Below are 23,459 nucleotides of genomic sequence, written 5' to 3'. Positions count from 1 at the left end.
TTACCATTAAGTGTATAAGTCCTGCTAAGATTTGCTTTCCCAAAATGCAGCACCTCGCATTTATCTGAATTAAACTCCATCTGTCGCTTCTCAGCCCATTGGCCCATCTAGACAAGATCCTGTGGTAATCTGAAGTAACCCTCTTCGCTGTTCACTACACCTCCAATTTTGGTGTCATCTGCAAATATACTAACTGTACCTCTTTTGCTCGCATCCAAATCAATTATGTAAATAAAAAAAAGTAGAGGACCCAGCACCGATCCTTGTGGCACTCCACTGGTCATAGGCCTCCAGTCTGAAAAACAACCCTCCACCACCACCCTCTATCTTCTACCTTTTAGCCAGTTTGTATCCAAATGGCTAGTTCTCCCTATATTCCATGAGATCTAACCTTGCTAATCAGTTTCCCATGGGGAACCTTGTCGAATGCCTTACTGAAGTCCATATAGATCACATCGACTGCTCTGTCCTCATCAATCATCTTTGTTACTCCTTCCAAAAACTTAATCAAGTTTGTGAGACATAATTTCCCACGCACAAAGCCATGTTGACTATCTCTAATCAGTCCTTGCCTTTCCAAATACATGTACATTCTGTCCCTCAGGATTCCCTCCAACAACTTGCCCACCACTGAGGTCAGGCTCACTGGCCTATAGTTCCCTGGCTAGTCCTTTCCACCCTTCTTAAACAGTGGCATCATGTTTGCCAACCTCCAGTCTTCCGGCACCTCACCTGTGACTATCGATGATACAAATATCTCAGCATGTGTTTGTGTATGTGTGCTACTTAGAGATTCACCCCCCCCCCTTCACCCAAAGACAGCAGTTGGTGTCCAGTCCAGCTGTCCTGGACAGGGGGTGGGGGTAGAAGGGGTTGGGGGGTACGTGGGGGGGCAGGGTTGGACTGGGTTTGAGGGGGCAGGTTTGGATGAGGTTGGGGGTCAGGTGGGAGGCGGAGTTGGATGGGATTTGGGGCAGGTGGGACCTCCCGCATGCTGTGCTGCTACTAGTCTCGTGAATGGGGGGCAGACTTAATAGAAAACTCCAAGCCCCAGAGGAAAGGCATTGAATCGATCAACCGAATAATCAATTATCCAAACGAAATAGTGCCAGCCCATTTCGTTCAGATAATCAAGGTTCCTCTGTAATTGTATTTTAGTTTATCCTTTTCACATGGGCAATTAGGGATGTACAACAAATGCAGACCTTGCCAGACCCAGCTTCGTCCTGTTGGTGAAGACAATCAATATTTTTAAAAATCAAAGGATATGGGCATCTCTGGATGGGCCAGCATTTATTGTCCACCTCTAGTTACCCATGAGAAGATGGTAGTGCGCCGCCTTCTTAAACCACTGTAGTCCATTTTGTGTAGCACAAAAAAAAGGCCTTTTGGCCCATCGCATTTCTGCTGGTCAAAAACAGCCCATCCTACTTTCCAGCACTTGGCCCACAGTCTTGTATGCCTTGGTATTGCAAGTAGGCGATAGTAAGGACGGCAGATGCTGGAAAAGTCAGAGCCGATAATGTGTGGTGCTGGAAAAATCACAGCAGGTCAGGCAGCATCTGACGAGCAAGAGAGTCAATGATTTGGGCTTAACCTGTTGAAATCCTGATGCAGGGTTATGCCCAAAATGTCGACTCTCTTGTTCCTCAGATGCTGCCTGACCTGCTGTGCTTTTTCCAGTGCCACCCTTTATCAACTTTGGTCTTGCAAGTGCACACCTAAATACTTCTTAAATATGCTGAGACTTTCTGCCTTGACCACCCTTACAGCCAGTGAGTTCCAGATTCCTACCTCCCTCTGGGTGGGAAAGGTTTCCCCCCTCACATCTCTTAAAAAGGATGGGACCTTCAAACCCTGTGAACACTCTGCATAGGGATATGCAGCGTTGGATTAACAGAAAAAGGAAGGCTTATGCCAGATACCATGGGCTCAACACAGCTAAATAATGTGCAAGCAGGAATTTGAAAAGATTAGGAGAGCTAAAAGGGGACATGAAAGGATACTGGCAAGTAAAATAAAGGAAGTTGTTTTACAAGTACAGTATATTAAGGGTAAAAGGATATCCTTTTCTGCTATTACCTTAAATCTATGGGGAGAAGTTTCTTCCTGTCTACGTATCTATGCCCCTCAATTTTATACAACTCAATTATGCCCCTCTCTCAATCTCCTCTGTTTTCAGGAAAGCCCTACCAGTCTGTTTGACATCTCTCTGCAACTGAAACTCTGTAGCCCAGGCACCATTCTGGTAAATCTTCTCTGCACCTTCTCCAATGTTATCACACCTCTCCTATAATGTGGATTCCAGAACTGCACTAGCTGTGGTCCAACCAACATCTCTTGAAGTCCCAGCATAATCTCCTTGCTCTTAAACTCAATTCCTCAGCTAATAGAGGCAACCAAGCTGTTTCAACTACCTTGTCCACCTGTCCTGATACCTTAAGGGACCGGTGTATGTTTATACCAAGCTTCCTCTGATCCTCAGTACTTCTCAAGGCTCTTGGTTGTCCTGCCCAAGAATTTATCTGGTTTGAATTCCATTTGTCACTGATCAGCCTATCCAACCGGCCCATCCCTATCCTCCTATAATCAGAGGCTATCCTCACTATTTATCATTACTTATCACCTCTGCACTTACTGATCAACCCTCCCACATTCAAGTCCAAATCATCAATATAAACTGCAAACAGCATGGGTCCCAAAATTGATCCCTTTGGGACCCCACTGGACACAAATGTCCTATTACTGAAACACCCCTCAACTACCAGCTTCTGCTTCCTGCCATTCAGCCAATTGTGGATCCAATTTGCCAATTTTCTTGATTCCATGGGCTTTTACTTTTTCTAGCTGTCTCTCTTGTGGGACCTTATAAAAGGAGACTACATCAATAGCATTAGACCGAGCCACCTCTTTGAAACATTCAGTTAAGTTGGTCAGGCATAACTTCCCCTTAATAAAACCAAATTGATTGTTCATCGTTAATTCCTCCCTTTGCAAATGCAGATTAATTCTGTCTCTCAGAATTGCTTCCAATAGTTTCCCCACCACTGACGTTAGATTGATTGGCCTGTAGTTTCCTGTTTAATCTCTCATTCCCCTTTTTGAATGATAACATGACATTGGTTTTCGTCCAGTACCTGGGAACCTCTCCTGTAGTCAGAGAGGAAATAAAAATTTTTGGAAGTGATCCCGTTATTTCCTTTTATGCCTCAGTCAACATCCTGGGATTTGTTTTACCTGGCCCTGGAAATTTATCTATTTTTAAGCTTGCCAGACCACTAGGAATCTTCTTTCTGTCTATACTAATTTTAAAAATTGCATCACTGACCTCCTCCCTGAGTTTTAGACCCAAAATAACTCTGTCACGAGTGAACATCGGCACAAAATATTCATGTAGAATCCTACCTACATCCTCTGATTCATGAACAAATTACTGCTGTCATCCTACTCTTTCCCTTATTATCCTTGTACCTTTTTGCACTTGTAAAGCAATTTAGGATTTTCCTTTATTTACCTGCCAGTATCCTTTAATGACCCCTTTCAGCTCTCGTAATGTCTTTAAGTTCCTGTTTGCACATTCTTTACTCCTCGTGCTTCTCCAGTGTTGAGCCCTCGGTATCAGCCATAAGCATTCCTTTTCCTCCTAATCCAGTGCTGTAAATCCTTCTATCCAGTGTTCACAGGATTTGATAGTCCCACCCTTTTTGTTTATTGGAACATGTTGGTCCTGTACTCTTCATATTTCCTGTTCGGAGACAGATTTACCTGAAATATCTGGTATTAGTGTCAGCCTTCCTCAATTGACTTCAGGTTCATGCTTGTCCTTTTCCATAATGTAGAGGTAAAAACAATGACTGCAGATGCTGGAAACCAGATTCTGGATTAGTGGTGCTGGAAGAGCACAGCAATTCAGGCAGCATCCAAGGAGCTTCGAAATCGACATTTCAGGTAAAAGCCTTTCATCAGGAATAAAGGCAGTGAGCCTGGAGCATGGAGAGATAAGCTAGAGGAGGGTGGGGGTGGGGAGAAAGTAGCATAGAGTACAATGGGTGACATGGTTGAAGAGCTTCAGGGCAGAGGAAATGACCTGGGAGTTGCAGTGGGAGAGGGACTCCCTGAGATTCTTGTAGAGAGAGGAGGAAAACTTCTTCAAGGTGATTTGGTCCATTAATTCTTCACTAACAGTTGCCCTATATGCCAGCTTGACAAGAGTATTACAAAGCAAGGCATGACAAAGGGTACAGTAAATCTGATCACCTAAAGCTTAGTCAAAGAGAAATGTTTTAAGGAATAGGTTAAAGGAAAGAAGTGAGGCTGGGAGGTACTTCTAGATCTTGGAGTCTAGGCAACTGAAGGTATGGCTACCATTAGTGGAATTGAGAATGTGCAAGAGACTAGAAATCAGCAAGTGCAGAAACCTCAGAGCATTTCTCCGGGTGCTCCAGTTTCCTCCCACAGTCCAAAGATGTGCAGGTCAGGTGAACTGGCCATGCCAAATTGCCCATAGTGTTAGGTGCATTAGTCAGAGGGAAATGGTTTGGGTGGGTTACTCTTCAGAGGGTCGGTGTGGACTGGTTGGGCCGAAGTCGCCTGTTTCCATACTGTAGGGAATCTAATCATTGTGTGGTTTGTAGAGGTCACAGAGATAGAGAAGGGCAAGGCTCTGGGAAGATTTGACAAAAAGGGATGAGAATTTTAAAATTGCTCTACTGAGGAACAGTGCAGGCCAGTGAGGATGGGGGTGGGGAGGAGTGATAAGGGAATAGAATTTGTTGCAAGTTAAGACAGGTAGTTGAGTTTCAGATGATATCTAGCTTCTTGATGCTATCTAGTTAGTTGAAGCAACTCATCCAATTTTTCATGGAATAAAAAAATGCAGGAAGAGTATGAAATAAATTCTAGTGCCCTTTTTTCTTCCAATGCCAATCCTACATATTTGCAGTCGAATTGCCAATAAATGAGAATAAGATTTCATTGCCCTCTTAAACCTTTCATAAAGGCTTTATTAAAACCTCTGTTTTAATTAACATTTTCAAAGCCATCCTGGACTGTAAGCTTTCATTACTGATAATGTTGCACAATCTTATACTAGTTTTGTGGACCAAAGTTTCTTCCTGTAATGAAGTGCACAGACATGCACGTGGTATTCAAACTTAACATAGTAATGTCTTGTTTGCCGCCTTCTCCTTGTTTTTACATCTAAATCCCTGCCAACCACATAACTGAACGAATGGATTGTCATCACCATTAAAACTCTCAGCCCCTACAGCAATCTTTTGTCTATACAGACCGCAAAGGATCCCCTGCAGTAGCTAATGAAAACATTTGGGTATAATTTCAGCTCTAAAGCCAAAAGTATTCAGTGCAACATATTGCAAATGGAAACTTCTTGCAACATATTCCATATTTAATTATTTATAAATTAAACCACTTTAATGAATTTGTTTTGGCAACTAAATCTCAGTTTGCTCCTTCAACTGTTGGAATGCTGTTTGATTGAATTAGGATCCTGGGGGCTTTTAACTATTCAGTTCGTAAACCTACTTTATAGTTCTCTAAGGAACTGTGATGCAAGAAAGATGTCAATACGCTTCTGTCACTTGAGTAGAGTATATCGAAAGTTTATTGAAAGTTATCAACTTCATTTATTTATTTTCTACTGATTATCAACATCTTCTCTTGATTTATTTTTTTTCACAGTGGCTGTAAAGTTCTGGTGTAATTCCAAAACATCGATAACAAAGCATCAACTCAGTAATCATTGTGTGTTTTTCTGTTGCTGTAAGTTGACATTGTAGCCACGATATGTCGATTTACATTAGCTATTTCAGTGCCTTTTCGTGCAGTCTCTTAAAAAAGTCCTGGATTGGATTAGCAGATCAGTAGAAAGTGCAACAATGGAATCTGCAAATTTTCAAGTGTAAAGAACCCCATTTTGAATATAAGTATTATTTTTTGGAAAGGGATATTAATGGAAATATTTGAAGTAAAATGTGATTACAAGTTTTTATTATTTTGCTGACAAGCTATCTCCTGCTAATAGAAAGCCATGGCAGCAAATCTCCTGAATACCACCTCAAATAGCTGATGCTTCCTGGTGTGTGTTGGCCGTGTGCTAGTCTCTCCCCACTCGCCAACGTGGCCATTTGTCATGGGGAGATGTAGACAGTGAGTGCCCAAATGTTACTTAGACATAGAAGCATAATTTTCAAAAGATCTGTGGTATTTTCTGGGTCTGATAGACCTATAGGTTTGTGCTAAAAATCAGCAACAGGGGCATCTATTAGAATGTGACAGCCTTGCCATTATCTGCTCCAAACCAAAAATGTAAACTGCTTGCAATAGATGACTAAGCATATTAGTTTCCCAAAATCATCTCTGTTTTGGTCCAGAGTTTATTTAGGTTAAGTTATGTCTATCCTTGATCACTGAAGGCAAAGACTCTCAAATTTGTATCCCAAAATTAAATTATTCCTATCAGTAGTGACCCTGCCTTTGGCTGCCTAAGCTTTGGAATTTTATTTATTTATTCAAGGAATGTAGGTTTTGCTGGCTGGCCAATGTTTATTGCTCATCCCCAGGTGGTGGTGAATTGCCTTCATGAACTGCTGCAGTCCACTTGCTATGACCCACAATGGTGTAAGGGAGGAAATTCCAGGATTTTCACTGTGAAAGAATGGTGATATATTTCCAAGACAGGATGGTGAGCATCCTGGAGGGGAACTTGCAGGTAATGGTGTTCTCATGTAACTGCTGCTCTTCTTCTAGATGGAAGTGGTCATTGATTTGCAAAGTGCTGTCTGAGTATCTTTGGGTGAATTTGTGCAGTGCATCTTGTAGATAGTACACGGAATTGCTATTGAGCATCAGTGATGGAGGGAGTGGATGTTTGTGAATGTGGTGCCAATCAAGTGGACTGCTTTGTCCCAGGTGGTGTCAACTCATTCACTTCTAGGGTGTTGTTGAATCTGCCTCATCCAGGCAAGTGGGGAGTATTCAGTCCTGACTTGTGCCTTGCAAGTGTTGGACAGGCTTTAGGGAGTCCAGAGGTGAGTTATATGCCACAGTATTCCTAATCTCTGACCTGCTCTCGTAGCCCCTGTTTTTGTGTGGCAAGTTCAGTTGATCAAGTTGGTCAATGGAAGTCCCAAGAATGTTGGTCGTGGGAGATTTTCAGTGATGGTATACCATTGAATGTCAAGGGGTGTGGTTAGATAGTTTCTTATTAGAGATGGTCATTGCCTGCCATTTGTGTGGCATGAATGTTTCTTGACACTTGCCAGCCCAAACCTGGATATTTTGTTGTTGCATTTGAATCTGGACTTGTTTCAATATCTGAGGAGTTGCAAATGGTGCTGCACATTGTGCAATCTTTGGTGAACATTCTGATTTCTAACCTTATGATGGAGGTAAGTTCATTGATAAAGCTGCTGAAGGTGGGTGGGCCTTGGACACTGTCTTGAGAAACTTCTGCAGAGATGTCCTGGAACTGAAATGATTGACCTCCAACAACCATAACCATCTTCCAGGTATGACTCCAACCAACAGAGAGTGTGTCCCCTAATACCAATTGATTCCAGTTTTGCTAGAGCTCCTTGATGCCACACTTGGGTGAATGCAGCCTTGATGTCAGGGGCTGTCACTCTCACCTCAACTCTGGAATTCAGCTCTTTTGTTGATGTTTGAACCAAGGCTGTAATGGGGTAGGAGCTGAGTGGTCCTGGCAAAACTCAAACTGGGTGTCACCCAACATATGCTGCTTGATAGCACTGTTCTTGACACCTTCCACCACTTTACTGATGATTGATAGTAGACTGATGGCTTGGTAATTGATTGGGTTAGATTTCTCCTGCTTGGGCAATTTTATATGTTAGGAGGTAAACGTCAGTGTTGTAAGTGTGCTGGAAAACCTTGGCCAGGGGAGTGGAAAGCTCTGGAGTACAAGTCTTTACTACTATTGCCAGATTGTTGTCAGGACTCACAGCCTTTGCAGTATCCAGTGCCTCTAACGACTGAATCAAGCATTCATTGAGACCACACTGACCCTTCGAAGAGCATCTCATGCAGACCCAACCCCCTATCCTATCCCTGTAACCCTCCATTTCCGTGTTTTTAAAGTTGTTTCATTGTGATGTAAGTTATTAGCACAAACTTCTGATCCACCAACTGCAAATCAACAACTATCAAATGCTAACTCCTGATGAGCTTGTGATGGGGAGATAATGTGGTTTAACCTCAACATGAGTAACCAATACATAAAGTGCTAAAACTTTCACTTGCCTAGTATTGCCATAAACTAAGCCTCAGACGCCATTGAAGTTTTGGATGTAGGTTTGCTTGCTGAGCTGAAAGGTTCATTTCCAGACGTTTCATTACCTTACTAGGTAACATTTTCAGTGGACCTCATGCGAAGCAATGCTGAAAATTCCTGCTTTCTATTTATATGTTTGGGTTTCTTTGGGTTGGTGATGTCATTTCCTGTGGTGAAGTCACTTCGTGTTCCTTTTCTCAGGGGTGATAGATGGGGTCTAACTCGATGTGTTTGTTGATAGAGTTCCGGTTGGAATGCCATGCTTTTAGGAATTCTCGTGCGTGTCTTTGTTTGGCTTGTCCTAGGATGGATGTATTGTCCCAGTCAAAGTGGTGTCCTTCCTCATCCGTACGTGAGGATACGAGTGAGAGGGGGTCATGTCTTTTTGTGGCTAGTTGGTGTTCATGTATCCTGGTGGCTAGTTTTCTGCCTGTTTGTCCAACATAGTGTTTGTTACAGTCCTTGCACGGTATTTTATAAATGACATTAATTTTGCTCATTGTCTGTACAGGGTCTTTCAAATTCATTAGCTGCTGTTTTAGTATGTTGGTGGGTTGATGGGCTATCATGATGCCAAGGGGTCTGATTAGCCTGGCAGTCATTTCCAAGGGGAGAGCGGCTAGGGTTTCTGGACATGTTTTGTCTGCTTGTTTGGGTTTGTTGCTGAGAAATCGGTGGACTGTGTTCAGTGGGTACCCATTCTTTATGAATACACGGTATAGGTGATTTTCCTCTGCTCTGCGTAGACCTCGCATGAGGTCCACTGAAGATGTTACCTAGTAAGGTAACGAAACGTTTAGAAATGAACTTTTCAACTCAGTGAGCAAACCTACATCAAAACCTCAACCCGAGCTACAAATCTTCTCAAAACTCGCTAAGACCATTGAAGTACAGACACCAACAAATATTCCAGGCTGTTATTTCGATCTGCTTTTGGCAATCTTGGCTTAAAGCTCAGTAAGCATATAAGAAATCAGATCAGGAGTAGGCCATCTGGCCCATTGAGCCTGCTTTGCCATTCAATAAGGTTATGGCTGCGTTCCATTTATTCACTTGCTCACCATAACCCTTAATTCCTTGACTGTTTAAAAATCTATCTGTCTTTGCCTTAAAACCTTTCAATGAGTTAGTCTCAACTGCTTTGCTGGGCAGGGAATTCCACAGATTCACAACCCTTTGGGAGAACACGTCCCCCTTTTATTCTGAGGCTATGCCCCCTAGTTCTAGTTTCCACGCCAGTGGAAACAACCTCCCTGCTTACATCTTATCTATTCCCTTCATAACTTTATATGTTTCTGTAAGATCCCACCTCATTCTTCTGAATTCCAATAAATATAGTCCCAGTCTATTCAATCTCTCCTCATAAGCCAGCCATCCCAACTCTGAAATCAACCTAGGGAACCCCCTCTATACTCTCTCCCGTGTCTGTATCCTTTCTCAAGTAAGGATATAAAACTATTTACAAGTCTGCTTGAATTTTTTTGTTGGAAATGTTTTATCTCAGCTTGAATAACTGATGCTCTAAGGATTAGTTTTAGATTAGATTAGATTACTTACAGTGTGGAAACAGGCCCTTCGGCCCAACAAGTCCACACCGACCCTTCAAAGAGCAACCCACCCAGACCCATTCCCCTACACCTAACACCATGGGCAATTTAGCATGGCCAATTCACCTAACCTGCACATCTTTGGACTGTGGGAGGAAACTGGAGCACCTGGAGGAAATGGGGAGAATGTGCAAACTCCACACGGACAGTTGCCTGAGGCAGGAATTGAACTCGGGTCTCTGGCACTGTGAGGCAGCAGTGCTAACCACTATGCCACCGTGTTTTATTGACCTGCACAATGAAATAAATGCTTTTGCACCTTAATTGCTAAATGTTACTGTTTGATTTCACTCTTAAGGCAGTTTTATTTGATACAAGGAACCCAGTGAAACTATATACTGTAGTTCCTGTGTGACTGAGTGCATTGTCCAATTGAGATTATCATGTGGTTCAGTATATCCAACTACTTTCATAGAATTCAAGGTTTTGGAGCTTGAAAAGCTGAATGCAGTGCTCATGCATTTTAGAAACAAAGATGTTAGAGCTACAGAGATCTGCAACCCAGGGAAAGGCTCTTTGGCCCATCACACATGTGCCAGTCAAAAACAACTATGTAACTGTTCTAATCCCATTTTCCAGCACTTGGCCCATTCCCTTGTATTCCTTGGCATTGCAAATTCTTTCAATACACCTTGCTGGATATACTTATGTAGGCAAAAGGCAGGAAGGGGTTTAGAAAACAGCACAGAGCTCCATGAAAAACCTCAGGAAGTGGTGTTCTTGAGCCCAATTCCTCAACCCTTCATCCTGCTCCCCATGAATGTCTGAACACTTAACCTTTCATAGCTGTTACGTTAGCTGATGACAATTGTTCTCTCTCTTTTGGGTCTGCCATTATCAAAACAAAACTCATATCTCCTCTGCCCATGCAAACCTCTGCCTCATCCCCATCCTGTATCATTACAGAGATGCAAGACTGTTTTTTGTGAATAATATAAATGTATGTGCCTTTCCCTAGAATGGACTAGCTTACTCTCCTCAGTGAAGCAGCTTTTCCCTCACAATTTAATTCTCATCAGAATGGTTAATTGCTTGTTTGTCTTCAGATGCATAACTCCTGACCACAAAATTGTTTCAAGGTGAAAGGAGGTTCAATTATTTTAAGATTATTTTGTTTGTATTTAAACAAAGAGCAATCTAGTTCAGAATCAGTGATAACATGACCTTCATTAGTGAACTTGAAAAGCAGGTTGCACGATTACCCTTGAGTATAAAGGTACTGAGCCTACTGCAGTCTCTAGCACAATTCTAGGAATTGTGTGAATCTCACTAGACTCTGACTTTTGGTGGCACTACAACAAGGAGCAAAATGAAATTGTTAATCTTTGCCTTGGTCTGTATCCAACTCTCTCAGTGTTTCCACAAGTAAGTCACTGAGCAATTTATTACCTTTAGCATGAAATTTTTACCAGATTATATGATGGTTCATTTCTGTGCATTCAGTTTCTGTTCATTCTGCTAATGGAGATGCTTGATTCATTAATTCTGTCTGATGCAAAGCTTTATTTTGCAGTCACATATATGAGAAGCAGATGGGCAAAAAGGCAAGGTTGCTGCCATTACTGGTCAAATGAACAAAACTCTTTGAAATCCTATACATAGAGAGCCATGAAGGCTCCCTGTTAAATATAATGAAGACTGGGATTGGGCACTGAATTGAGGGATATTGTGATACTGTGGGAAAGTGAAGTTGCTGTAGAAGATCAGTCATGATAATGAACGCTGGAGCAGGCTCTAGAGGCTAAACAGGTAACTCCTGCTCCTCTATCCTCTGTTCTTGTGATGTAAAACTAGAGGATATGAGCAAAATATTAATTTTAAGGCAAGTGGAAATTATCTCCCAATGTTTGGATCAAGGAGTGTCTCTGTCCAGAATAAATACCAACTGTTGAGGTCAATTACCGTTTGTTTGAACATTCACCTAAGTATGTGAGCAGCATCTTTTACCACCCTGCCTTACAAAAGCACCACTGAGAAGTGTTGCACTGTATTAATGAATTATTTCAAATTCCCACAATTTTCTGACTGCTACCAACTCATTCAGGCTGTCACTTTAAATAGTTCAAGCAGAAGAGTTTGAGAAGGGGCTGATTACAGGGAGACTTGGAGGCTACAGAGATACCTTTGGGGAAAGATGAGCAATAGTTCATGGAACATCTTTGATCTTACGTTACTCAGACAATGCCTTTGTGTGTACAAGGAGTTTACGATGCTAAGTAGTGGAATGCATTTGGGGGCATAGAGAATGAAAGCATATTTTTAATCAGCTTGTTCAGGGATACTGTGACACATCTCTGGAGAAGTGGAACTTGAACCTAATTCTGGGATAAAGTCTACAAACCTCATTTAAAGAGGTGAAATGGGTAGAATGGGTAGGATTTTTTTAACAAGCTGGTAAAATCTGGTAATTTAATTAGAATGAATTTAAAATAATCTCTGAAACTCAAGTACAAGCATTTATTAGGTCTGCAGAGGTGAGATTCAATTCTTGATGTAAAATCCAGATATAAAGCAAGCTAAAGAGTGTTGGCAGGAGCTGGTGTGGTTACCTTGGTTAATTAGACAGCCACCCTGTGGTTGTGAACAACAACAGTAGTAGAGGTTTGCTTCCTGTTCCTTGGGGCCTATCTCCTCAACCTACGCAAAAGTAAAACCACAGCATAAGGAAGTGGTTCAGTGACCGTTTAATAATCAAGGAATCCATTTGAAGGACATATTTCATTTCTCACTCTCAATTCTTGTGGAGCCTTCAAGCGTGTTGCATCTTAGAATAGCAGCTCAGTACTTGATTTCCATTATTTACAAAAGAACTTGCTCCAACCCTCAATAATTTGATTCTTGTTGATGGTATTTTTGAAATCATTTCAGAATGCCTTTGTACAGAGGCAAGTCTGTCCGAGATATCCTGAAGGAGCGTGGGGAGCTGAAAAGGTTCTTAGAAACGCACAAATATGATCCTGCCTCGAAATACCAGCATCTTTTCCCTGGATATCAGTCAGAGGATGCAAATGAGCCACTTGTGAATTTCATGGATGTAAGTCAAGAAGGAAGCTATTTGAAGTGGAGAGTAGTTGACAAAGTTAGAATGCTATTTCTTTGGGGTTAAGTTCCAATAGAGGCTGACTATCCAGCTCAAGTACAGGCAGGTGCTATGAGACTGAAGGTTATAAATGCTTCCAACATTTCCCTTGTTCAGTTCATTGCTGGCTTTATAATTTCTGTCGTAGCTGCTGTTCCAAGGAGCAGAGCACATGAAAGCCCCAGTAGGGGCCATCAATCTAGATACAAGAAGTTGCTCTCTTTAAATGTGATTTAAAACTGTAAGAGCCAGCATGCTGTTACCACCAATGTCAGTGATAATTAAAATCAGGACAGACACATTTCAATTTTAAGGGATTACACAGGGAAAGGAGTTAAGAGACAGTACTGTTCAGCTAATGTGTACAATTTTAACAAAGCTTTTAAAGAAGAACTAAGCCATTTCATTACCACCAATAAGGTGTGATCCATCAATGTTAGAAGGTCTTTTCCCCAGAGTAGGGAGTCCAAAACCAAAGGGCACAGGTTTAAGGTGACAGGGGCAAGACTTAAAAGGGACCTAAGGGGCAACTTTTTCATACAGAAGGTGGGGCATGTATCAAATAAGGAGGTGGTGGAGGCTCATACAATTCCAACATTTAAAAGACATCTGGATGGATATATGAATAAGAAAGGTTCAGAGGGATATGCTGGCAAACGTGACTAGGTTAATTTGGGGTATCTAGTCGTCATGGATGAGTGGACCGAAGGGTCTGTTTCCATGCTGTACTATCTCTATGACTCAATGGTTATTTTTGGTGCCATGGCTTGCTGGTCAAATTTAAGCTCTCATTTCCAGAGGTATTTTTCTTGTAAATGTTTTTATTTTTGAAAGACATTAGTTGAGAAAAAAATGATATTGTGTTTTCTACCAATTAATGAAGCATAATTCTTATCCAGATTAACCAATGGTTAATTCTAATATCCTTTCTCAAACTCACACTAGAACTTCTACTATGGTTCTATTACAATTGGTAACCCACCCCAGAGTTTCACCGTTCTGTTCGACACTGGCTCCTCTAACCTTTGGATCCCCTCTATCTTCTGTGGGAGTCCAGCATGTGGTGAGTATAACACCAGCAAATGATTATTTGCCCAATTTTGTTTTGACACTGAATAATCCACGAACTTGCCACATCCTGTGAACGAAATAAATCATAACTCAATCCTCTCTCTTCAGAGAACCATCCCAGATATAATCCAAGACAATCCTCAACATTCACAACGAACAGACAAAGTTTCAGCATTGCTTATGGTTCTGGTAGTTTAACTGGATTTTTTGGATTTGATACAGTTAATGTAAGTATTAATGATATTAATCAAAAGGTTACCAGTCATTTTATAAAAAGGCCCTTCATTTATATGATGCCCACTGAAATATTTCTAAAACATGGTCCCTGCTTTAATGTAAGAAATGTGGTAGGACATTTGGAGATAGTAAGGTTTAAGATCAGCAACAAGATAATTACCAGGTAATCTGTTTTTCTTGATGATGTTGAGGTATCCATATTATGATTGCTTTTCTTTGCAGTAGCCCTGCGGAATCTTTTACAGCCACTTGGGTTAGACCCTCAGTTTTAATGTCTCATTCAAAAAGCAGCATAGCCAAAGATGTCACACTCCCCCAGTGCTGTGGTACTGTGTCAGCCTAGAATGTGGGCTCAGCTCCTTGGAGAAGGGCTTGGCCCAGAACACTCTAATTCTAGAGAGTGCTATTTACTAAGCCTTTGCTGATCAGCCTAAGCTTATTGCCTCTGACTGGGGCACTGTGATGCAGAGGTTGTGTCCCCACCTCGAGCCAGGAGGTCCAGGTGCAACTGCTCCAGAAGTGTGTCATAATATATCTGAAGAGGTTGATCAGAAAATATCTCCATTAGCTGCTGGGTCTCCTACATTATATCTATTAATTCACTTCTAAAGTACTTCGTCGGTTGCAAAGTACTTTCAACCATCTGTTGATGATGAAAAGTACAACCTCCTTTAAAATACAAAGGGCTTTTGTGGTAACGCCCCTATCTATGGGCCAGAAGGTCTAACTGAGCCAAAAAGATGTCATAACATGTCTGAAAAGGTTGATTAAAATATCTGTTGCCCCTGATTGGTGGAGTGGGAACTGCATACTGCCATGAATTCTATAATAGTCCTAGCTAAAACTATTTGTCAGTCACTCACATGCAGGAGGTGGGATTATACAAGGGAGTTATAGCAGTTTATGTGTGGAGGTATATTGGGCTAAGTCTATTGATAAATTAAAGTTGCTCCCTTTTTCTTGTTTTATCAACCAACATTGGTCAGTTACCATTGTTGAACCTTTGAAGAATCAAACAATAAATCAATCTAACTTTTCATTCTTGATCCAAGATTCTGCTGATTTCTGAATGATAAATCACAGGGCCCTGTGTCTGAAGTTCAAACACAAAAATCCATTGGTGTTTGACATGCAGCTCCCCACAGGTTGGAAGACTCACTTTCTCTCACCCAGGCATTACAGCAGGAATCGACAGGGATACATAAGAATGTGTTACCCATTCTCGGAGTTGTTTCCTGCTTGACACCAGCCTGGGATCCACTGAAGAATTAGTGGGTTCAAGCAAAGAGCTTCAACCCATGTAGGTTGAGCATCAAAGCTCTCTATATACTGACTGTGCAGTGCTTTTTTCAATAATCAGTTATGCAGTCAGTCATTTTGTCTTGTTTGTTCTGCCAACTCAGTAATGTCCTGTACCATTGACAATTACTACCTGCACTGATAGTTATCACCTGACCAACTGATGTAAATATAGAATTAAAATGATACAGTCTACCTTTGGCATTTTATTAAATTGAACAATTGATCCTATAATTTTAGTTAAGCAGTGCAAAAAGTGCAGCAAAGTTTGAGTTTATTACTAAAAGCCCGACTACCAGATGATATGAATTAAGCAATTTTTAATTAGAGAAGCAGACTGTATGTTACGAACAACTTTGGGACGAGTTCAGGTTACAATCTCAGCAGCTGCTCTGTGTTTTCCTCCAAAGGATGTCAGCAGTGGAATTAATTGTTATTTCTAACTCATTAACAGATTGATGTGTCTTACAAATGTCATCCAAATGGCCTCTCATTTACAAGACATGGGCGACGCTGGCTATGCCGGCATTTATCACCCATCCATTAGTGCCCTTGAGAAAATACTTTCTTGAACTGCTGTTGTCCATGGGGGTGGGGGGAGGGAAATAAGTACATATAGCAACAGTGCTGTTAGGAAGGGAGCTGCTGTGATAACAGACACGTTTCTATGAATAATAGTTATAATAGTGATGGTAACGACAGATACTGGCCTAAAAGAGAACAGACTGGGATATAGGATGGCCTCCTGTCCTGCTCCATCTGATTGGCGTGCAATACATTATACAGTACAGGAATAACTCTGTGGCAGCTCCCAGAGTCTAAACTGAGATTATTCCAATTTTGATAACGAAACAAAATTAAATAAATGGTGCTGATTTTGAAGCAATCTGTATCAGGAGCATTGATTCTTCTAATCCAACAACAATCAATGGCTAAGCCATTGAAATTACTAGTCATTTGATTGATTTGTGTTTCTAAGTTCACAGTAATACTTTCTCTAATATTGCCTTTTTATCCCTACCCAAGGTTGCAGGCATTTCTATTCCCCAGCAGGAGTTTGGCCTCAGTCAGAATGAACCTGGAACTACCTTCTATTATGCAAAATTTGATGGAATCCTTGGTCTTTCCTACCCGGCGCTTTCAGCAGGGGGTGCCACCCCTGTGTTTGATGGCATGATGCAGAACAATCTGGTGTCATCACCCGTGTTTTCTGTTTACCTGGGCAGGTAAGAGGATAGGGCCATGATGAGATCACTGAGACTCTAAATTGAAGAATAGACTTTCTTAAGAAACACAGGGAACCCCAGAGTCTGGTACTGGAATATGTGATTAAAGAAAGTAGCATCTTGCATGTCCTGTGTGTTTATTGTCTATGAGTGACCCAGAAAGAGCAGTTGTTGTTCTAAAGTAGGAAGGTTACTAGCCAATTTGTGCTCAGTAAGGTCCCATAAACTGCAATAATCAGGTAATCTGCTTTTTTAATAATAGAGGCTGAGGGATAAATACAGGCCAGAATATTAGAACAACTCTGAAGAACTTCTTCAAATATTATAGTGGGATCTTCTGTGCCTATCCTAGCAAGTGGATGGGGCCATGGTTTATTGCCTCATCTGAAAGTTGATAACTGTGAGTGTCAAACAAGATTTTTGTGCACAAGTTTCCATGGTAGGATTTGAAATTGTAACTCATGCACTAAGCTACAGCTGAAGGTGAACTGGTTGTTGAAAGTTCTATGTCACTAAAATACATTTTTATCTCAAATCAGAATATAATTTGTGAGTTATTATGACCTGTTTGAACAGAGTCGTGTCAAGGGCAGCTAGCACAGGCCTATATTGTCACTTGAAATAATTACTGTTTTTATAATAAGTACTTGTGGAGAAATCTGTGGTTAGAGATATGGTCTTAATGAAAGGCTATAAGGATAAGAAAGTCACTTTGCAAAAATTCAAAGGGTATATTTTAAGAAAAAGACAGTTAAAAAATAATTCACTAAAGTCCAGCTATAATTCTGACAAGTTGGTGTTAGCTCATCTTAACAATCTTAAGGATTCACTGATAAAAGAAGGTGCACACAAACACATTTTCCTGTCTAAAACCGAAAACAAGCCAACGTGAGAAGTAATAGCTAAACCACATTCAGATAGAAAACTTTATAATTCACAAACACATTCTCATTTTACAATGCAAATCCCTTAACTCAGGAAAGATTTTGACAAAATATTACTAATCAGCAATGTTCGCATTCCTGGGATATAAAGGACCCTTAGAGGCAGTTTGACAGTTCTAACTTTCCTTAGAGTTAAAGAAGGTTGTCTTTTTGTGAACTTAATGATCAAAATCAAAATTTGGAGAAAAAAATGGGACCTTGTGACAGCTCAGAAACCACATTTACACAAAAAAGACTAATTTTGTATTCTCAGAAGTACTGAGGATAAATCTGGATAAGGCAATTTCACAAAAGCCAGCTTGGTGTGTGATCTTCACCCAGGGGATTAAGATAAATGTTTCTTTAATATATAATGGATGTCCTACTTTTTACTATAACATTTAAAATTTACAACTGGATTCACTATTAGGGGTAAGATTGTACCTTCTCTCTTTTTCTAGACCCTATCCAATGTACTGATCTATTATTTCCACAAAAATTTTGAGTTGCATGTTCAGTTCTTCTATAAACCTTTTATACATTTTGGTAATTAAAAGGTCTCACACAGCTGAATGCAGTACATTAATGAGAATTTTTATCTGGACTTTTACAATTACATGGACAATTTATAACTGCCTTAAAAAGGCTATCCTAAAAATGGTCATCATTTCAGCAAGCTTCTTTCTTTTGAGAGAGATGATCAGTGCTTCAGAGCTATTAAACTTCCTGGGATATGCCTCTCTCAACCTAAAATTAAGAAGCAGCATTTGAGGTATATCTGATCTGGGATTATCCTAGTCATAGGCTAAGTTTATAATATGACGCATATTCTTGGTCACAGATTACTTGATATTAATTCTGATGCAGAATCTGAAACAATATATTTTGCCTCAGCCTGACTTGGGATTATGCCAGTGAATGGAGAAGAAAAAGTGAGATTTGTATTTTAGTCAGTATATTGAAGCTAGGTCAGGGCAAACTATATCTGTCAATATAGAGGATGAGTGACCTTATCGAAACATACAAAATTGTTCAGGGATCTTGAAGTGTAGATATGGAAAGGTAGTTTACCCTTGTGGAAGAATCAAGAGGGGATGATCTCAGAATAAGGGATTGCATATTTAAATCGAGGATGAGGATGAATTTCTTCTCTCAGAGGATAGTGAATCTGTGGCATTCTTTACCACAGAGGCCTGTTGAGTTTGGATTATTAAGTATATTCAAGGCTGAGGTTTAATTAGTAATGATACCAAAGGTTATGGGGCAAAGGCAGAGAAGTTGGTTATCAGCCATGATCTCATTGAATGACGGAGCAGTCTCGATGGACCGAATAGCCTGCTTCTGCTTCTATGTCTTATGGTGCCTTAACACTTAGTAAAAGATTAGTAAATTTGAATACCTTTCTTCTTTCCAGACAACCAAACAGTCAATATGGCGGTGAAGTGACATTTGGAGGGATTGACAATAGCTTGTATACTGGTGAAATTGTCTGGGTACCTGTCCTTCAGGAATTGTATTGGCTCATCCCAATGCAAGGGTAAGTAAAGAAAGACTGGTTGGTTATGAGTGGCTTGCACCATCCATAGATCAATAACCTAATAATAAAATTCTCCTCTTCAGTGTGCTTCTTAATGGTCAGCCGATCTTCTGTACCCAAGGCTGCCAAGCTATGGTTGATACTGGGACTTCCTTGCTCACTGCACCAAGTGAGGAATTAGAACAACTGATGCAATACATTGGTGCCTATCAGAACCAGTATGGGGAGGTAAGCTTTTCCAATATGTGCTTACCGATACAGACACTGGGCAGTCTCAGCGCTGGGGCTGCAGTGGTACTTGTTGACCACAATAGTGGAATCTATGTCACAAGATTATCCTTCCAGCTTTGGGATGTGGGTTTGATACGACGAGCTGTTCCCTCTACCTGATTGTTGTGAGAGTCTTAAGCAGAACTAACTTCTGCGGTCACCACTGAATCATTAATGGATTTAAGTTTTAATTGGTTTGTGCAAAATGTTCACTTTTAGTCAAAGGAATCATGAAATGATGTCAGAAGTCACACAACACCAGGTTGTAGTCCAACAGGTTTGTTTGAAATCATAAGCCTGCTCCTTGAAGCTACTGATTTCAAATAAACCTGTTGGACTCTAACCTGGTGTCATGTGACTTCTGACTTTGTCCAAAACTGGCACCTCCACATCATGATATGATGGTATGGAAATGAAACTGTCCTAACAATGAAACTATGCCTTCTCTTTTGAGACTGCACTTGGTGGGTGTGACTTGGGATGTGAAAGGGAAGGATTTGACACTCTCTCCGAAGGCAGAAACAGTGTTTTGAAGCATAGTGCTCGTACAATTGAGTCAATGCACTTGAAAGAATTCAAATTACACCTTTCTGAAAACAAAAGAATTTAATCAGAGCAAGGTAGTAAGTGTGTGATGTGGGGGGTGCATTGTGATATCATGTGGTATGTAGGGATAATGTAATAAACAACATTGGGGTTCAGTAAGACATTTAGTTCTCATTGAATCCAATGATAGTGGCACATTGAGAAAGGAGTGGCTGTTTAAGGCAATAGAACAAAATACTGAGTAAGACCCTCTCCTCTGTGGCAAAGCTTTCTATACAATTCTCAACGTGAAGAAATCTAACCTTAATTCCCTTCCCCGTTCATTTTGGAATAATTTTAAACAGATCAAACTTTGAAGTTGACTCCCCATTTGGATAGAAATCATCTTTCCTAATACACTTTAACAAAAACCTTTGATACAAAATGCCCTGATAAAATAAAAGCATGGAGTGGGGGCAGGAGTAGGTCATTTGGCCCATGAAGTCTGCTCCACCATTCATTATGATTATGGCTGATCAGCCTACTCAACAAACTATTTCTAAGTTTCACCCCATACCCTTTGATCCCTTTATCCTGGCTTCTTCTTGAAACCATTTAATATTTTGGCCTCAACCACTTTCTGTGACAGAGAATTCCACAGGCTCCCCACTCTCTGGGTGAAGGCATTTCTTCTCATCTTGGTCCAAAGTGGCCGATCCCATATCGTCAGACTGTGACCGCCTGGTTCTGGCCTCCCCAGTTATTGGGAACATCATTTCTGCATTTACCTGTCCAGTCTTGTTAGAATTTTATAGGTTTCCATGAGATCCGACCTCATTCCATCTAATCCAGGCTTAACTGATCCAGTTTCTCTTCATGCGTTAGCTCTGTCATCCCAGAAGACAAGTGAGGTCCCACTCCCTCCACAGTAACCATTCTCAGGGAAGGGTACCAAAACTGCAAGCAGTATTCCAGGTGTGGTCTCAACATCTCAAGGTTCACACTTGCAGTGAAAAAGCAACTATTTGAGATAGGTTGTCGGTGGAAAGATACCTTACTCAATGATTCCTTGCTGTATATTGCCTATTGAGCTACACATTCAGATGTACAGAATGTTTTCTTCTTTATTTCACAGTACACGGTTAACTGTAATGCTGTTGCAAACCTGCCTTCGATGACCTTTGTAATAAATGGAGTTGATCTCACTATTCCAGCCTCGGCCTACATCCAACAGGTGTGTACAACAGCTGTCTTTTTTTAAAAGCTAATGCTAGTTTAGTTAGAGAAGCTGCAAGATTAATTGGCTCCCTATTCAATTCACTCATGAAATGCGGCTGTTGTGACGCAGCCTGTTCCTCATCTTGTAGAGAAAATGGTAATAAGCAGCTTTTTCAATACAGGTCGTTCTGCTGGATTACGCATTTCGTTAACATGAATTCGCTATAACACGATTGTTGAATTGAGGACACTTTCTAAAGCGTGAAGTTGTCAAGTGTGTATTAGTTATAACACGATTCCGGTCCCATTAGTTTAAATGGTGCAGCTACGACATGATTTTCTTATAATACGGGATTGCACAAGAGTTGGACTACTGCGTTATAACAGAAATGACTATACAACTAAATTGTTTCCATGCTGTAAAACTCTATGGTGGCTTACCAGGCCATTTTGAGGACAGTCAACAATAATTGAAGACATAATATGCTGAGTCTGGAGTTACATGTAGATCAGATTGGAAACAATAATAGATTTTGACCACTAAAAGACAAAATAATCTGCTTGTTTCATGCAATATTGATGCTACATTTTTAATCCAGGTTTAAATTAAGTAATGTGATTTGAACTCATGACTCTAGATCATTACTCTAACCCACTGAATTACAAAACAAAATAACAAAACAACAAGGAGCAGGAGAAAGCAATTCAGCCCCTTGAGTCTAACTACATCTTTAATATAACCATAACTGATCTCAACTCCACTTTCCTGCCTGCTCTTCATAACTCTTCAACCCATTATTTATTAAAAATCTATCTCCTCCTGCTTACATTTACTTAATATTCCAGCATCCACTGCACTCTACTCCAATTACATAATCCTTTGTTGCTATTGCTAATTGTGAAGCATTAGGAACACATCATGGGCTTAAATTTCCTTTGCGTTGTAGTGACATCAGAAAACCTTTCTAAAGAAAATGTTTTATGATTGTTTTGTAAATAGCCCATAAGAAAAATATTATTTGGGGGAGCAAAATGTTACGAAGTTCTCGAACCTGATTTTGATTTGATCTCTCTTCACAATGTCTCATTTCAGTGAAATGCTGTGCTATAAATTTCTGGATGACTGCATTTATTGACGTCAATGCTGGATGTTAGGTGGCCAATGTTGTGGGAGGAGGAATAGATTCCCTGGTAGAACAATTTGCCCCTTCCCTTCCATCTCTCCCCATGTTGTTCCCCTCTTTCTTTCTCCAGTGGAATCACTGCCGTCATGCGCTAATAGAACAAGTTTGAAATGCCCAACACCAAATGGCTGAGCAAGTGAAGACACAACTTAATCCATTTGAGTGGGAATTATACACTTCACTGTCAAAGATAGCTGACTCCCCGTATGACCAAAGTTGAGAAAAATAAGCTTACCTTAACATTAATCAATTTAACCATTTTGTTTGTTCATTGTCAACTTTGTCATTTTTTTTTGTCAGTACTACAATAATGCCAGAAAAATGTGAACTGGAAGTACTTCTGTAGAGTTTCGGTCTGACGGCTGAAGTTAACAAACCTGTCTTGATTATTTGAGAGTCTAATCTGTTCCATGAGTCAAATAGTGTGGGTCGGCTCACTGTGGTATTGTCCCTATCCCTGGACTGGGACGCCTGGGTTCAAGTCCCACTTGCTCCAGCAGTGTCATGACATCTCTGAATAGGGTGATTAGAAAATAGCTGAGTCTAATAGTGTATCATTGTTTCATGTTTTACAGAGTTATGGCCAATGTCTTGTTGCATTTGAGCCCACCTACCTGCCAGCTCCTACCCGAAATGGACCTTTCTGGATCTTGGGTGATGTCTTCCTGAGAGAATTTTATTCTATTTATGACAGAGGGAACAATAGAATGGGATTCGCTAAAGCTGCCTAAGCTGTGTACAATCTGATTTATCCTGCAAGGAAAGTAATATCTTCTCCAAGTGACTCTCTGCCTGTGATTAATGATCTTCCTGAATAGACTGATTATGGTATACTCTCCCAAGTGTTATTGCTACAAGGTTTTGTTCTGTAATTACTCAGACAGGACCTTACACATCCTGATTTTGCCCAGTGACTGCCACACCTATTTTCTAAAAATTTTGATTTCTTGATTGAGAAACTGTGTTTCTACC

The 23,459-nt window shown here is 40.6% G+C and overlaps 1 protein-coding gene across 1 annotated transcript; it reads left to right on the top strand.

The window, feature by feature from the left end:
- Positions 1-11,157: 11,157 nt before the first annotated feature.
- On the top strand, positions 11,158-23,459 carry LOC122563102 (gastricsin-like). Its single transcript, XM_043716532.1, has 9 exons — positions 11,158-11,283; positions 12,787-12,952; positions 13,943-14,060; positions 14,177-14,295; positions 16,631-16,830; positions 19,168-19,290; positions 19,374-19,518; positions 21,221-21,319; positions 23,063-23,459. The coding sequence occupies exons 1-9, from the start codon at positions 11,228-11,230 to the stop codon at positions 23,216-23,218; spliced, it is 1,182 nt and encodes a 393-aa protein (XP_043572467.1). The 5' UTR covers positions 11,158-11,227; the 3' UTR covers positions 23,219-23,459.

Source organism: Chiloscyllium plagiosum, chromosome 26 (genome assembly GCF_004010195.1).
Source record: "Chiloscyllium plagiosum isolate BGI_BamShark_2017 chromosome 26, ASM401019v2, whole genome shotgun sequence".
In the NCBI taxonomy this organism is placed as follows: domain Eukaryota; kingdom Metazoa; phylum Chordata; class Chondrichthyes; order Orectolobiformes; family Hemiscylliidae; genus Chiloscyllium; species Chiloscyllium plagiosum.
Note: the sequence above shows the minus strand (reverse complement) of the source record. Positions and strands in the feature narration are given on the sequence as shown.